A 14,245-nucleotide genomic window follows, 5' to 3' on the forward strand; every position below is an offset into this window, starting at 1 on the left:
GAAAGTTTCAGTGTGGATACTGGCTGTCAGTCAATACCCACCCCTCTGTCGAACAAGCAATCAATCTTCTTGTGAGTCAGGGTTTTCCATTGTGACTGTCATAAAATCAAAGGCAAAGAAACAAACCGAGAGCAAATTTGAATGTAGAAGACTTGATGTCAGTATTTCCCAGAAGCTAAGTCAACGTGTCTCACAAAGGGAAAACAGAATATATATAGTTTTTTTCTTTTATTTGTGGAAAGTAGTCCTCAGAGATTTTTTTAACAGTTGGATAAAGCCATAAATTATAAGGTTAAGAAGTCAATTAAAGTCTAAACAACATTGTGTTTTGGATAATGATATTAAAATGTGTTGCCCACTTCTAGTAACAGAATGGACCTACACAAAATATGTATTTACCTAAGAATTAGGCTAGTCCTATGTGATAATCCCGTAGTCCTATTGGGCCACTCCCATGTCAAAAGTTGACAAATCACTTACACTACACACTACAAAGAGGTAAATGAATAACTGCCTCATCCACCTCTATTTATGAGAATGAATGAGCACAGGACTTTCTTTTCTTTTCAACAATTAAAGGAGAGATTCATTATTTTTCTGATCTGTTTTAACATGACAATCAGGTGTTCTCCATGTAATTGTTCCTCCTGTTCATACTGACTATTAGATATCCACCTTCAAATGTGCTTTCATGGTAAGTGATGGGACCAAAGTCCAATGTGTCCACAGTCATTTTGTGCAAAAGTGCATTTAAACATTGATCTGAAGCTTGTATAGGCTTCATCAGTCTCAGTTATTCTACTATCTTTTACACCCATGCACATCCACAACCATGCATGCACAGAAAAAAGCTCAGTTCTGCTGGTAGCATACTATTTCAACAGCCTACTGTTTTTCAACTTGTCTGAAATAGAGATACCCTGCTTTCCTTGGAGTTACACCCGTGGACAGATTAGCCCACACACACCGTCACCAACATGAGGATGCTCACACAACCAACACAAACCTAAGCAAACTTAATGAAAGAAGCCACACAAACAAACACACTCAGAGCATGTGAGTGATTGCCTACCCACAGAATATACAGTTATTCATATCAAGTGGATATCTGCCACATTTACAGTATTTTTAGCATGAAATTCCCTCTTTGTGTTTCCTTGGATGGTGTTGAGCTGCAGATGAGTGAACAAACAGATGAAGTTTGGCATTAAAAAGGATGTAAATCAATTAACCCTTACCCATTTTTGCACAGAAAGATGACTGCAGATTTTGGCCCCCATCACTTATGTTCATTGTCATTACATTACATTGTAAGTGCACTATGAAGGTAACTTTTGTATGAACAGGAGGAATTATAGTAAGAAAAGCTTATGTCAATGTTCATTTTGGCACATCACCATTTTATTAAAAAGATTTGATAATAATGAACCCATCTTTTAGAGGTGTGTAGTAGTGAGAGAATAACTGAGATTGCTCTGAATGCTGCTGGGAACTGACCCAAGTTTGTCAAGTCAATAAGCCCTTATAAATCAGGCCTGAATCATCTCAATAGGGGGCTTTATTGTCCAGTTGGAGCTGGGATTGTTCGCTTTAATGACAGTAAACCGGCTTTCGTGGGGACAACCCATAAAATTTAGCCACTTTTCTGTAGTTAGCACAAACTAGCTGTTAGTTAACCGTCGCTGTTGCCATAGAGCCGAAGTAGAAGGCGGTGGGCGGGATCTCACCGGCTTCCTCTCTGATTGGTGCAGCGTCCAGCGCTTCTCTCCTCTAATTGGTTGAGTATCCAGCGCTTCTCTCCTCTGATTGGTGGAGCATCCAGCGCTTCTCTTCCTCCTCAATGAGCCCATTGAGAGGTTGGCGAAAGCTGAAGCTGTTAGTGCCTTATCTCAGCTGTCCTCACCGGTAAGTACCACCGAATAACTTGAACATTTTAAATATGTTTTCGAAGACATTTTTAGCCAGGTGCTGCAGGTTGAGTATGCACACATCGACAGTCGTGCAACGGGTGTGACTGTCGCTTTAAATCAAGTGAAATAGACAACCACAGACAGGTAGCGACCCATACTGATGATTATTAGTAGCGTAAAAGCGTGATATAATCAGTGCCAGTGGTTTACAGCAGTGACTTACCGTCTACTAAGGGACAGTAAACATGCAGAAGGTTGGCGTTTGACCAAGTTTAATCGTCTTCATGCCTGTTTATTAGGGTTTTATTTGCAGGATCCGACTAGTCCTGAGTAGTGTGCATATGTGGGTGACGCAACACGGGTACATGATGTCAATTACGATCTCTCTCTTACATATATATATATTTTGTATAACTTTTGTTTTTTTGCTTTATGTAACACGTTGGGGGTTTTTTTGCACACACGACTTGTGTTTATATGAGATGAACTCTGTAGATGCAGACACATTAACACATAGGTATTTCAGCCAATAGATGTGTTTGCTGCTTCACTGGACACAAGACATCCACTGCATACAGGGCTTAGTTACACAATGAAATCTGGCAGCTGCGGGGAAAATCACAGGCATCACGTTTAACCGACAAAGCTCAGCACGGAACTCCCAATGATAATTAGATTTCCCCACAGATGACTTTCTTAATGTTTGCCATGACATGTCGTCTGACATCTTTTATCCTTAAATCTCTATCACGTGGTCAAATGAATTATTGAAACAGGGTTTTCTCCTGTTCATACTGGCCCTAGAGGATCCATGCAATGTAAGTGAGTGAGTGATGTAAGTCCTCCTCCTGTGCAAAAATGCGTGTAAAAGTTTACCTGAAGATAACATGAAGGTCATCCTAATTAGTCAAATCAAGTAGATATCTTTCAATGTTAGTATATTATAAAGCCAAAGTCCTTTTTGTTACTATATTTCCACTGCAGCTCAACAAGGAAACACTGTTCGAGAAAACACACATTTGAGGGAATTCGATGTTAAAAAGACTGTAAATGTGGCAGATATCCACTTGATATGACTAACTCAGACTGCTGAAGCTTCATATAAGCTCCAGATAAACTCTGGTATACGTATATTTGCACAAAATGACTGTGTGGAAATATTGTGGATTTTGGCCCCCATCACTTAAATTGAAAACACCTTTGAAGTGGATCTTTTAATAGTCGGTATGAACAGGAGGAATGATTACAGCGAGGAAAACCTGACTGTTGGTTTAAGACGGACTAGAAAAACCGTGAACCTATCCTCTAAGTCCTGTTGAAATGCTGAAGTTGTTTTTGAGCATACTAACTGTACATATATTTTCTTAGCACAATGACAACGCTGTCTCAGACAAAGGAACTCTTCCGGAGAGCAGAAGCTGTCTGTTTCGATGTGGACAGCACGGTCATCAAAGAAGAGGGCATTGATGAACTTGCCAAATTCTGTGGTGTGGGAGATGCAGTCACTGAAATGTATGTGTGCACATGCTGTCAACATCACATTAAATAGGGGATAGAAAAGTTTTACAGTTTTATTGCATATGCTCATATCACTGGACTTGTTTCAAATAGTATGCAATCTCTTTCAAATTTCAGGACTCGCAAAGCCATGGGCGGCTCTATGACTTTTAAAACGGCGCTAACTGAGCGTCTCTCCATTATCCGCTGTTCCAGAGAACAAGTGAACAAACTGATAACAGACCATCCACCTCAGCTGACTCCAGGTATCAGGTAAATGTGAAGAGTCCAGTCTGAGACAAGTTACTTTACATTAAACCCAATCCAATAACACTGGGAAGCAAAACATGGATCCTCATTAGACTAGATTCATTATATTCATAAACAGACATTTGAATTATTGTGGACATTCAGTTTCACTATACCCAAAATTGCCTGCTTGGTACTGACGATTAGCGATTATTTGATAAGTGGTGACTGACAAAAAATGAATTGGTTGATAATAAAAATAATTGTTTGTCTATTTTTAGGCAAAAAAAAAACTTAAAATGGGCTCGTTTTAGGTGATTTTAGCTAAAAGAGAGGTTATCACTGCTCTAGGTGAGTTCAATACTAAATTGCTGTAGTACTATGACAGTTGCTGACATAGGCAGACAGTGTGGTGGGAGTCAATGCAACTTATCTTGATATATCTGAAATGAGATTTTACCACTGCGTATCAGACAAAGTCAGCAAAAACTGCATCCTTCTAAATTGAGTGAGTGTAACTGTCTATTTGTCTTTGTGTAGCGAGCTGGTGGACCGTCTTCACCAGCGCAACATAAAGGTGTTCCTCATCTCAGGCGGCTTCCGCTGCATTGTTGAACATGTGGCCACTCAGCTAAACATCCCTCTTCATCATGTTTATGCCAACCGGCTCAAGTTCTTCTTCAATGGTGAGAGCTGGAGTTTGTTTTCTGTAGATTTCTAGAGTGGAGCATCATCTGTGTGAATTAACAAGACTTCATTCGTCTACCTGATAATGTCAAAATGTATTAAATCTCTTTCTTCATCATCTCTTCACATTTTTCCCTCCACTCATGTCACGTTGTTGTTGTAAGAAGCTGCCATGCTACAAAGCTAAATTAAAGTTGTCTCTGTTCAGGAGAGTATGCTGGTTTTGATGAGAGTCAGCCTACAGCTGAGAGTGGTGGAAAAGGAAGGGTCATCAGCACGCTGAAGGAACAATATGGCTTCAAGACTGTGGTGATGATTGGAGATGGAGCCACTGATCTAGAGGCCTGCCCTCCTGCTGTAAGTGTTTGTATCACATCTGATGCTGCTTGTAATTGTCTCCAAAGTTAAAGGCCCAAATGTGATTTTTTTCCACGTTAGAATATCTAAAACTGACTAGACCCGGTATATATATTTTACTGAGATTTGTACTTACACCATATCCCCACAGTTTTATGATAGACTGATTAGATCTTGGTCGTTTGGTCGTTGGTCTCTTCCCATTAAAAGGGAGTTTTTCCTTGCTGCTGTCGCCAATTGCTTGCTCATGTGGTAATGATGGGTCTCCTTAAATTAAGTTTAAGTGTACGGTCTAGACCTGCTCTATGTGTAAAGTGCCCTGAGATAACTTTTGTTGTGATTTGGCTCTATATAAATAAAGAATCATTGATTGATTGATTGATTGATGAACTATCTTTTAATTGATTTAAGTATTTTAGCCATTGGATGTCTGGATCTTAAGTTAAGAAACAAGCTGAGCAAACATTCAGCTCAGCTCACAGCCCCTCCAGACATCCTCTGTCTGCCGAACAGCGTCAGAGAAAACTGATTTTCAACATGTAACTGCTTTATTCAGTTATATTGACGGTTTTAATCACTGGGTCTGTTTGTTTTGGAGAAGAGGAAACCAGATAATAAAAACTGATGATCAAAGTCTATCTTAAGTTATCATTTTGATTGAGAGACCCCTAGTGGCGGAAAAGTACATATTGTGTGTTAACGTAATGTGCATGTTTGATGGTGGTTAGTACTGTGTGTCCTTGAATAAGCAGGAAAGCATATAACATGTTTGCATTTTGGCAAATGACAAAATGTAACAAATTGGAAATACAGTGTGCAAACGTTGCATTTCTCTCCCCCACAGAGTGCTTTCATTGGATTTGGAGGCAACGTTGTCAGGCCGCAGGTTAAGGACAGGAGTTCGTGGTATGTCACAAGTTTTGAAGAACTCCTGAAGGAACTGGAGAAGATCTAAAGATGCGAAAGAGTACTGTTACTAATTTTAACATTTTATATTTGCACGTAATGGTGTGCCTTTGATGGTTTTTATCCAGTGCACGTTTTTTTTCCTTAGACGCTGTCAATAGATTTTTATAATGAATGAAAATGTTTACACTAGTGAGACCAATTTTACCTTCATGGGGCTGATGCCCTCTTGATTTTTATACTAGAAGATACTAAAAAAAAATAATCAAACACTGTCTTATATGGAAGTTAGAAGATTTTAGTGTTTGTGCACTTTTTGCATCAAAGAGTTAGGTAAGCTAACACAACTCCTGCATATTATGTCATGTGCAATGAGCGATAGAAATGTTTTCAATTCTGTATGGGTAATAAGAACTGTAACTGGACATGTCATTGAGTGTGATGACTCGAGTCCTGCAAAAATCGGCATTAAACACAAGATCATGCTGTCAAAAAAAGGTGTTTGAACTACTTTAATCTGTGTTGGCGTTCTTGTCCTTCCCTCTATGCTGTTCTCTATGAACTGATGAACAAAAAGACAAAATATACATGCTTCCTTTTTAACCATAAAATCTGATATTACAATATGTAGCAGCGTGACTGCCCTCTGAGTGCCAGATTCACTCATTCAATGATAGATAACACATTTTCACACAGGATCATTATGCCCCATTAAAACATGATTGATAAAAACCGTTTTTAAAACCAGGCATGCTGTTTTTAACAGAAGAAAAGTAGAAGCCAAAGTTACAAACACAGCACCATGAAACAACATTACCATGACAGGGAAACCAAAGAACATCCACAAAAACCAACTAAAAGGAGTGTTTTGTAAAAATAAAAGTTGTCTGATTTGCAACTGACCTCGATTATTGTATGAAAACTGAGGTTTTTATCATGAGTTACGGCTGTGTTCTAATTCTTATACAGAGGCTTTCTCCATTCACTCAATGGTGAGGCTTCCACTTCTCAGCACACTTAAACAGATAACGTACTCCAAATTTACATTAAATAAATAAATAGCCACTGCATTGTGCAGTGAGCTTCAGCAGTTTTGTTGACCTGTCTGTCCTCACACATACACATCACACAGCTGCTTTTCAAGTAACTTTGGTTCTAAACATGGACCAGTTTCAATGTGGCACGGGACGTTGGACAAAATGATGCATCAGGAGGTTTCAATAGGCCAAATTTACTAATCCTGCTCCAGAAATAAGAGGAAATGGAGTGTGTCTGGTGACATTTTATAACAATAATACAAAGACCGTAACAGAGAAGGGATGTGGATTGGCAGCACTGACAGGACGTTGAAACCATGATAGTGATGCTCTGGATGGATGTAACATTCGAAAGGGTGCCACTTGATTTTAACTTCTTCTTGTGTTGTTTCACTTCAGTGGGGAAGCCTTTGTTGGGATCATAATCCTGGAATCCATATGCTGAATAAGAGGAACTGGAGAAAGAAGCAAGCAAATCAATGTTTTTTCTGTCCACACAGTTTAAAGTCCTTTTTGAAATCGATTTGAAAGACTTAACGGTTCAATATCCTGTTACTTGACAAATGGAGTAAAGGTCTGATAACTTTGAGTGTGGAACAACATTTTCATTTTTGCTTACCTGTATAATACACCACCTCGTCCCAGCCCTCCTGCTGCCAGGCGCCGCTCCGTGTCTCTTCTCTGGACTGAAGATCTTTATAGGCTGCAATCAACAAATCAACTCATTACAGAACAGCTATGAGTGAACAGTCACTTCACACAAAGTCAGTGATCACAATGGTTGACTTACAACTTCATCTCTATCAGAATTGGGGATATAGTAACATAATATTTGTGTCTCTGGGACACAGCTGTAAAGATCCGTTGTTCGATCGGCACCATCATTTGACATGTACAGTGACGTAGTTGGGAGCAAGAAAGAACTATAGGCTAGTTCTTATACGTTTCCAACAGTGAAAAGTGCTTCATTCCTTTGACACAGCTCAGTAAGTATCAGTAGGCATTCAGTAGACACACTCTGAGCCAGTTTATCAATGAATACTATATATGTGTTATCTTTTTCAGGGCCAAAATGTCACCATGGGTTCTTTTTAATGTTGCCAAGGGTCATTTGTCTTAAGTTGGTTGACTAATCAACTAGCCAGCAACATTATTTTCCTGTCAGCATGCAGTATTTCTGAATAAAGCTGGTATCTGACTTTACCCCAGAGGTGATGAACCATGTAGAGATTGCCGATCTGTGAGAAAAACCCTCCCACAGCTTCTCTGTTGTGCTGACGGTATCCAATGGCCCTGGCCCTGCGGACAAGAAAAACTTCAGTCACAACACAGGCCAAAAACACCAAAGCTTCATCTGGCACAACAAAACCAGGTTTCCAACATAAAAGAGAGTATATTTGACCTGTGTTCAAAGACTGAATTTCAACATCCTTTTTGAATTTACTCTGGACTGTTTTTCATTTACACAACGGGATTTTGTCTATTTTCTTAATGCAAGCTAGATGACTGTTGTCTTCCAAAGGAATGATTATCCATTGCAACATCACATCCAGCCATAAGATGTAACACCGTAACTTATTTTATACACGTTTATGAACCTTAACGCTTGCCAAGTCCATGTGAAATGAACGGACGGAGTGTTTCAAATCTATTATGTTTTCCTCAAAGTAAACATGCACTTATTCACATTATAATCTATTTGGATGTAAAATTATGAAGCTCATGTTGTTCTAACTTCACAGAGGAGTTTAAACCTTGAACTATAGAAATTATATTGAAATTGCCTTAAATTGCTTTGCTGGCATAATCTGCATTACTTCAGAGATTTGTTCAAACAAAGGCTGGTTAAAGTAAGCATAAACACAAACATAAGAAAACTGGTTTTAGGAAAAAGAATAACTTCAGTATCATATTTTCAATCATATCAAAGATGATGATTTAAGTCACATAGGAAACATGAAGCCTCAAAGGGGGGAAAAGCAACTGGATATTATTAAAATATCTTTGTTATTTTTTACATGTAAAATAATGCAAATGGTGGTGTTCATGATAATCTGTTGGCTGGAAAAAGACACACTAGAGTTGATACCAAGTCAGGGGAATTTTGAGGTGCTGGAAATTATTGGCAAGTTAAAACGTGGCCATCATTGTAAAACTGGTCAGACAAGTACAACAACCAACAAAGAAAAAAAAAAAAAAGTAAGCGGTAAAAGGTGTGTGCAGAAAGCTCACGTCTTCATTTTAATCAATTGCAATCAGCTGCATTACATAAACTGATAAATGTTGACCTGTTGGCAATGTCAACCTCATATTTTCCAGGCTCATTATCCTAAACACTGCACCACGAATTGTACTTAAAACTCCCCTTGAATTTGAATCTTGGCTCGAGAGCATGACAGTGCAGCTTCAAAATAGACCCTCTCTGTGGAATAGCTCTTATTAATGACAGCATGAGGGGAGAGGTTTCATGTAGTGCAACTGTTCTGTAATCACAGTTCAGTGAATCAAATGAGTTCAGGCTGCCTTACCAGTAATTACCCCACTCGATCATGGTTCCTGGCTGGAGGAAAGAAAAACACAATAGACTTTATTACAATGAAACATATATAATTCAGAACTTTCCAAAAAAACTTTAGATGGATATCATAATTTCTTCTTCTTCTTTCCAGAGAAAACGAATTAACACAAATAAATGGTAAAGACGTAACGCAGGTATTTTGTCATAGAGGAGATAAACTGGAATAATAACTATACTCGAAGGCTTCTTCAATCATTCTTTGGTGCTTAAGACAATATACGCCCCGCTGTTACTACAATGTAATCTCAGCCTGTGATGAGGGATAATAGCTTGCATTCATCACGTGTCACAGGGAGCGCTGACCTAGAGACAGTTTTGCTTTTCAGATTAGAAAGAACGACTTAATCTGCAGGAGCTTGCGGGTTGTGTGTCAAGCATTATGTAGCAGAACTTAGACTTCTTTCAGTTTAACAATTTATCAGAGTTACAATCATGTGCTGATTTCATCCTTGAGTTCGTAAAGTAGATACAAACTGTGTGTGGAGTGACACACTGGAAAAAAATAGGACAAATGATGACTGTTGAACGCTGAAGGCATGTGATCTTTACATGTCTTGACAGTAGTTTGGCAAGCGTGGGAGGTAATTTAGAGGTCAGGTAAGCATGTGACTGAAACATCATTAGTCTAAAAAGGGATAACGTGAGGTGGAAAAGTGAAAGAGTAACGTTCTCTCTTTCCGACCACCAGCCCAGAAGCCTCAGATAACTGATTGTGTTTAGCACTTGGTAGCCCCTGGTGGTGAGTATGTACAACCATATGAAGTTTTTAATCATGCAAAAAAAGACCAGTCAGCTTTCTCTATATGAAAATGTATAAAACATGCTGATTATTATTGTTTAGTCTCTAACATCACACTTAAACTGTTGATTTTACATGAAAACATTGCCCTGCAAGTTTCTGGTAGACATGGTTATGGTGTTAGCTGTTTAAAATGATCAAAGCTCTTTTGTGAGGGTATAAATGAAGAGCCAATAACTTAATATAAGCCTTAATATAAGCTGCCACACTGGAGAATATGGTCTTAAACTAGGAACACTCTGATCTGACGTGCAATCAGCATTGTCACAAAAATATGGACTTTTTTAAGCCTATTCCATCTGTAATGATGTGACTGATCCACATTAAATGTATCAATGTCATTATAAAATTCAGTGTTTCCACTATCACTTAAATTCATACAGCCACAGCAGACTATTTTAGTGACTTTGTACCTGGCCTCATATTACTTTACATAAAAAAATGATTCTAGTGATTATTCTAGTGATGCAGTGAGTCATACAGGTTTTAGATGTGGGGAAGAGAGAGCACCAGTATCGGATCAATAGTCTGTCAGCAGATAGTTGACGTACCAGAATCAGTATTGATAGAATATTTTGGATTGCACACGCAGATATCAATAACACTATAGATGAGATAGACTGCTGCTCTTGCACTCACCCGGAGTTGGTAGGACCTGAGTTCATAGATGTTTGGTCCCTCTCTGGGCACCGGCTCGTTCCAGAAGCTGAATTCCAGCAGAAGTTGGTTCCTGCGAGACAACAGCATCTTACCTCGCTCCTTCCTGTAGTCTGTGAACTCCTGCCAGTGAATGGACACTAATCAATAAGCTTTACTTCGACTGACAGTGTTATTAGCACACCACTATAATATTAACAGGACGTAGGTGAAGGGTTCTTTACCTTGTTCTGCCTGAGCTTGTTCATCACCTCTGTCAGAGCGGGGTATCCACCTCTGTAACGCCACAGATGAACTGAGGGAAAAAAAACAAACAGAACTTTTACAGAATGCGGGATCATCTGATGATACAGTAAAAACATCAAGATGGCAGTCGTATAACCTTTGACATAAATATCCTCCCTTTGTGAGAGCTTTAGATAAATACAGAACAGACATTTCCTGTAATATATGCCTTTTTTCCTTTTTCAAATAGAGTATAAAACATCCTGGTAGAACATCTGGACTTCAAAACCTCCATCAGAATCACTATTATTTCATATTCAAGTTACAGTACCAGTCAAAAGTTTGGACACACTTTCTCAATCAATGAGAAAGTGTGTCCAAACTTTTGACTGGAACACTTTCTTATAACGCTAATATATTGATTACATGAGTGTGTAAATAAGACATTTTTGCTGCCACCTTATACAAAGGCTGCTCTGATGGTGCAACTTTGCATCTCTATTAGAATTGTATAGTGTTGTGTTTGCATTGCTTGTACTGCTGGTATAATGACAATAAAGTTCATTCATTCATTCATTCATAAAAAGTCCTGTTATACTGCAGATATTAGTAATCCTACCAGCCTGGTCTTGTTCTCCATACCAGGTATTCCATGTTCCCACCAGCTCACAGGGGTAGTACTTATCAGCATGGATGGAGGGCAAAACTTCCTCACTGTGATGAATGAGAAATATCTTCACTTAACATGCAAACCAAAACTGAAACACAGCACAGAGTATCCACAGATAACTGGGGCATTTGACATTTAATTTACATCTGCAGATGAGTACAAACAACAACAGCAGAATCTAAATCACAATCATGTGTCTTCCAGTCATGTGACTTCAGTCTCAAGTTGCAGGTCCCAAATTAGTCCCCAAATACAAGCAGAACGCCTTTCAGTCATCTTAAGTATGAGCAAGGTTGATCTGTGAAGGACTGGAGTCATGCCAACCCGTCAATCACCTCACAGGAATAGACCCTCTACTCAGTTGTCCTCGTCTCACACTTCTACTACTGCTGTTGCTACTTCTGCTCAGGATATGTTTATGTCTTTATGGTATATAATTTAGAATTAAATAGCATTCATTCCTTTTACTTTTTTCACCTCATTGTTGGCTGCTTGAGATTTTATTTTTCTTTATCCGTCTGTCTATGTTTGTTATGGAGAATGTGTTTGTCAATGGTTAACCTCAGCAGTAGAGAAAAGTATTATCAATATCAATGATGCATGATGCCACCACGATTCTGAGGGAATCTGAGGGAGTCCTCCATGGATGGTCTTTAAGCCTTCACAGATAGTGCCATGAATAGTCTATGCCCTTAAATGGTCATACTCAGTGCATCTACAGTAATGTAATTAGCCTATTGGTTCATTATTCTATAAACAAGGAAACACAGTTACCCATCTGTGGGTTTAGGGAGACAGACAGTCATGTCCTCTGACCTTGGGTGCCACAGCAATGTTATCAAAGTGACTTCTGCATTCTCCAAAACACCACAGACAGCTGCCTTCACCATCCTCAGAGAGAGTATGTCTTTCTGCCAAGATGATAGTGCGGCCTTTACTGTGTGGTCAAGATACATGCTTGACCCCAAATATGAAAAATTCCCTAACATGTTCATGATATTACACACACTGCATTAGACAATATTGATCAATAACACTCACCAGAGTTTGTTGTATGAGTCCAGGCACTCGGGCTTGACATTATGGACTGAAAAGAAAGTTGCATTCATTTCAATTTATCTTTTCATCATTTCAGGATAAATGGTTTATTTTAGGGGCTGAACAATTAATCAAAATTTTATAAAAAACACAATATGGCTGACTGCAGTTTTCAAATTGAAGAAGGTGGAATATTTGTTAAAGGCGAAATGTGTGTCAAAATACAATTTTAAATAAAATCCTGATCTACATGATACACTGCAGACTAAAGAAAACATCTGTTTGGTACATATCCCCACAAAGATCACACCATAATCAGTTTAATATGCTTTTCAATGAAAATGAAAATAATGATGTAAAAATTATCATTCCCTCTAATATCGCAAGTGCAATATTAGTCTGAATAATCATAATTACATATTTCTTCCAGAATTGTTCAGCCCTTGATTATTTTTAAAGCATAAATCTTGAGATGTCTACTTACACTGAATTTTGTAGAGGTTGCTCTCCTCATTTTTGGTCAGCAGGTTGGAGTGTGCATCTTTCCTGGGATCAACTTTCCTCACAAACAGTGACTTGAACCAGCTGTCCTGTCCTTCTCTGCTGCCTGATGTTGCAAACCCCCTGCTAACAAAGATAGTACATCACCTGGATGAAACCATGGCATTAGCCTACTGACTGACTGACTGACTGACTTCTCTCTCATGTCTATCTGATACTGTATCTGATGAGATTTGCACACACATTGAGGGACAATGTACTAAGTTTACAGCTCTCCAGTCATGATACAGACTGTAATTGAAATGTCAGATCTCTGCACTGTGATATCTGATGCATGTGAAATACAGCAGTATCAACCATCTCTTAGTATCTAGTAGTGTGTGGCTCATAGCACCTGACACAGCCAGGTATCAATATGTTCAATAAAGTCTCTCTGTTCCCAGATTGACCTTGAGATTTGAGATGATCCGTAGCGAAATACAAAATGCACTTGCACTTTTTCCACTTTCACCAGTAAACACACGCAAAATGAATGTTACAAATCTCAGGATAAATCATTTTAAAGGTGCAGTTTTCATTAAGTTAACGCTGAAGGCCACTGAGGACTGGTTAGCAGTCACACAGGCTAGCCCAGGCTCACCGTAGCTATAGCTGAACGAAACATGCTTTTTGTTTATTTAAACACCAACACAGCCTACACCAGACACCCCAGAAATAAAAACTGAGCATGCACACTCATTACTAGCAGACCTGCTCCAAACGACGAGCTGTCCGGCGGACTGGGCCCTGCTTTTAGCCCGACCCAAACCTCCGCTCACTCTCTGAAGGACTCCAGTCGCCATCTTCAACTGGACTAGTACACAGAGCAGGAGCTGTTCCCTAATCTGACCAGCAGGGGGCGGCGCAGCACCACGGCGCTCTCACACACACCTGGATTTATTTATTTATTTACACACACACACACACACACACACACACACACACACACACACACACACACACACACACACACACACACACACACACACAAGGTGGTCAAGGTGGAAGCTTATTTTAATGTGTTTTTGGTTTAACTTTACTGGGTACAATAAATAACACACAATAAGAAAAAATAAGAAAAAATAATGAATATAT

The 14,245-nt window shown here is 39.0% G+C and overlaps 2 protein-coding genes across 3 annotated transcripts; one reads left to right on the top strand and one right to left on the bottom strand.

Annotated features, from left to right (window-relative positions):
- The first annotated feature begins 1,836 nt into the window (after nucleotides 1–1,836).
- Nucleotides 1,837–6,488, top strand: psph (phosphoserine phosphatase). Its single transcript, XM_053320775.1, has 6 exons — nucleotides 1,837–1,905; nucleotides 3,279–3,422; nucleotides 3,546–3,680; nucleotides 4,197–4,342; nucleotides 4,552–4,700; nucleotides 5,545–6,488. The coding sequence occupies exons 1-6, from the start codon at nucleotides 1,841–1,843 to the stop codon at nucleotides 5,653–5,655; spliced, it is 750 nt and encodes a 249-aa protein (XP_053176750.1). The 5' UTR covers nucleotides 1,837–1,840; the 3' UTR covers nucleotides 5,656–6,488.
- LOC128360356 (protein NipSnap homolog 2-like) lies at nucleotides 6,199–13,954 on the bottom strand. Of its 2 annotated transcripts, none has more exons than XM_053320772.1 (10): nucleotides 13,862–13,954; nucleotides 13,095–13,237; nucleotides 12,614–12,659; nucleotides 11,522–11,616; nucleotides 10,902–10,972; nucleotides 10,660–10,800; nucleotides 9,172–9,203; nucleotides 7,848–7,942; nucleotides 7,263–7,346; nucleotides 6,199–7,098 (listed from the first exon to the last, which is right to left on the bottom strand). In XM_053320772.1, the coding sequence occupies exons 1-10, from the start codon at nucleotides 13,951–13,953 to the stop codon at nucleotides 7,034–7,036; spliced, it is 864 nt and encodes a 287-aa protein (XP_053176747.1). In that variant the 5' UTR covers nucleotide 13,954; the 3' UTR covers nucleotides 6,199–7,033. The 2 variants fall into 2 exon arrangements, with proteins under 2 accessions (XP_053176747.1, XP_053176748.1); XM_053320773.1 differs by having other exon boundaries at nucleotides 13,095–13,234; nucleotides 13,862–13,953.
- Between the last annotated feature and the right edge of the window lie 291 nt (nucleotides 13,955–14,245).

This window comes from Scomber japonicus, chromosome 6 (assembly GCF_027409825.1).
Source record: "Scomber japonicus isolate fScoJap1 chromosome 6, fScoJap1.pri, whole genome shotgun sequence".
NCBI lineage: Eukaryota > Metazoa > Chordata > Actinopteri > Scombriformes > Scombridae > Scomber > Scomber japonicus.

Excerpts from the sequence above, each read along its gene's own strand:
- LOC128360356 (XM_053320772.1), bottom strand. The coding sequence starts at position 13,953 with ATGGCGACTGGAGTCCTTCAGAGAGTGAGCGGAGGTTTGGGTCGGGCT. Across the intron at positions 10,801-10,901 it reads ACAAGCTCAGGCAGAACAAG|GAGTTCACAGACTACAGGAA; the intron begins GTAAAGAACCCT and ends ATTCACTGGCAG. Across the intron at positions 7,943-9,171 it reads ATCGAGTGGGGTAATTACTG|GGCCAGGGCCATTGGATACC; the intron begins GTAAGGCAGCCT and ends TCTTGTCCGCAG.
- psph (XM_053320775.1), top strand. The coding sequence starts at position 1,841 with ATGAGCCCATTGAGAGGTTGGCGAAAGCTGAAGCTGTTAGTGCCTTAT. Across the intron at positions 1,906-3,278 it reads TATCTCAGCTGTCCTCACCG|CACAATGACAACGCTGTCTC; the intron begins GTAAGTACCACC and ends ATATTTTCTTAG. Across the intron at positions 4,343-4,551 it reads GCTCAAGTTCTTCTTCAATG|GAGAGTATGCTGGTTTTGAT; the intron begins GTGAGAGCTGGA and ends GTCTCTGTTCAG.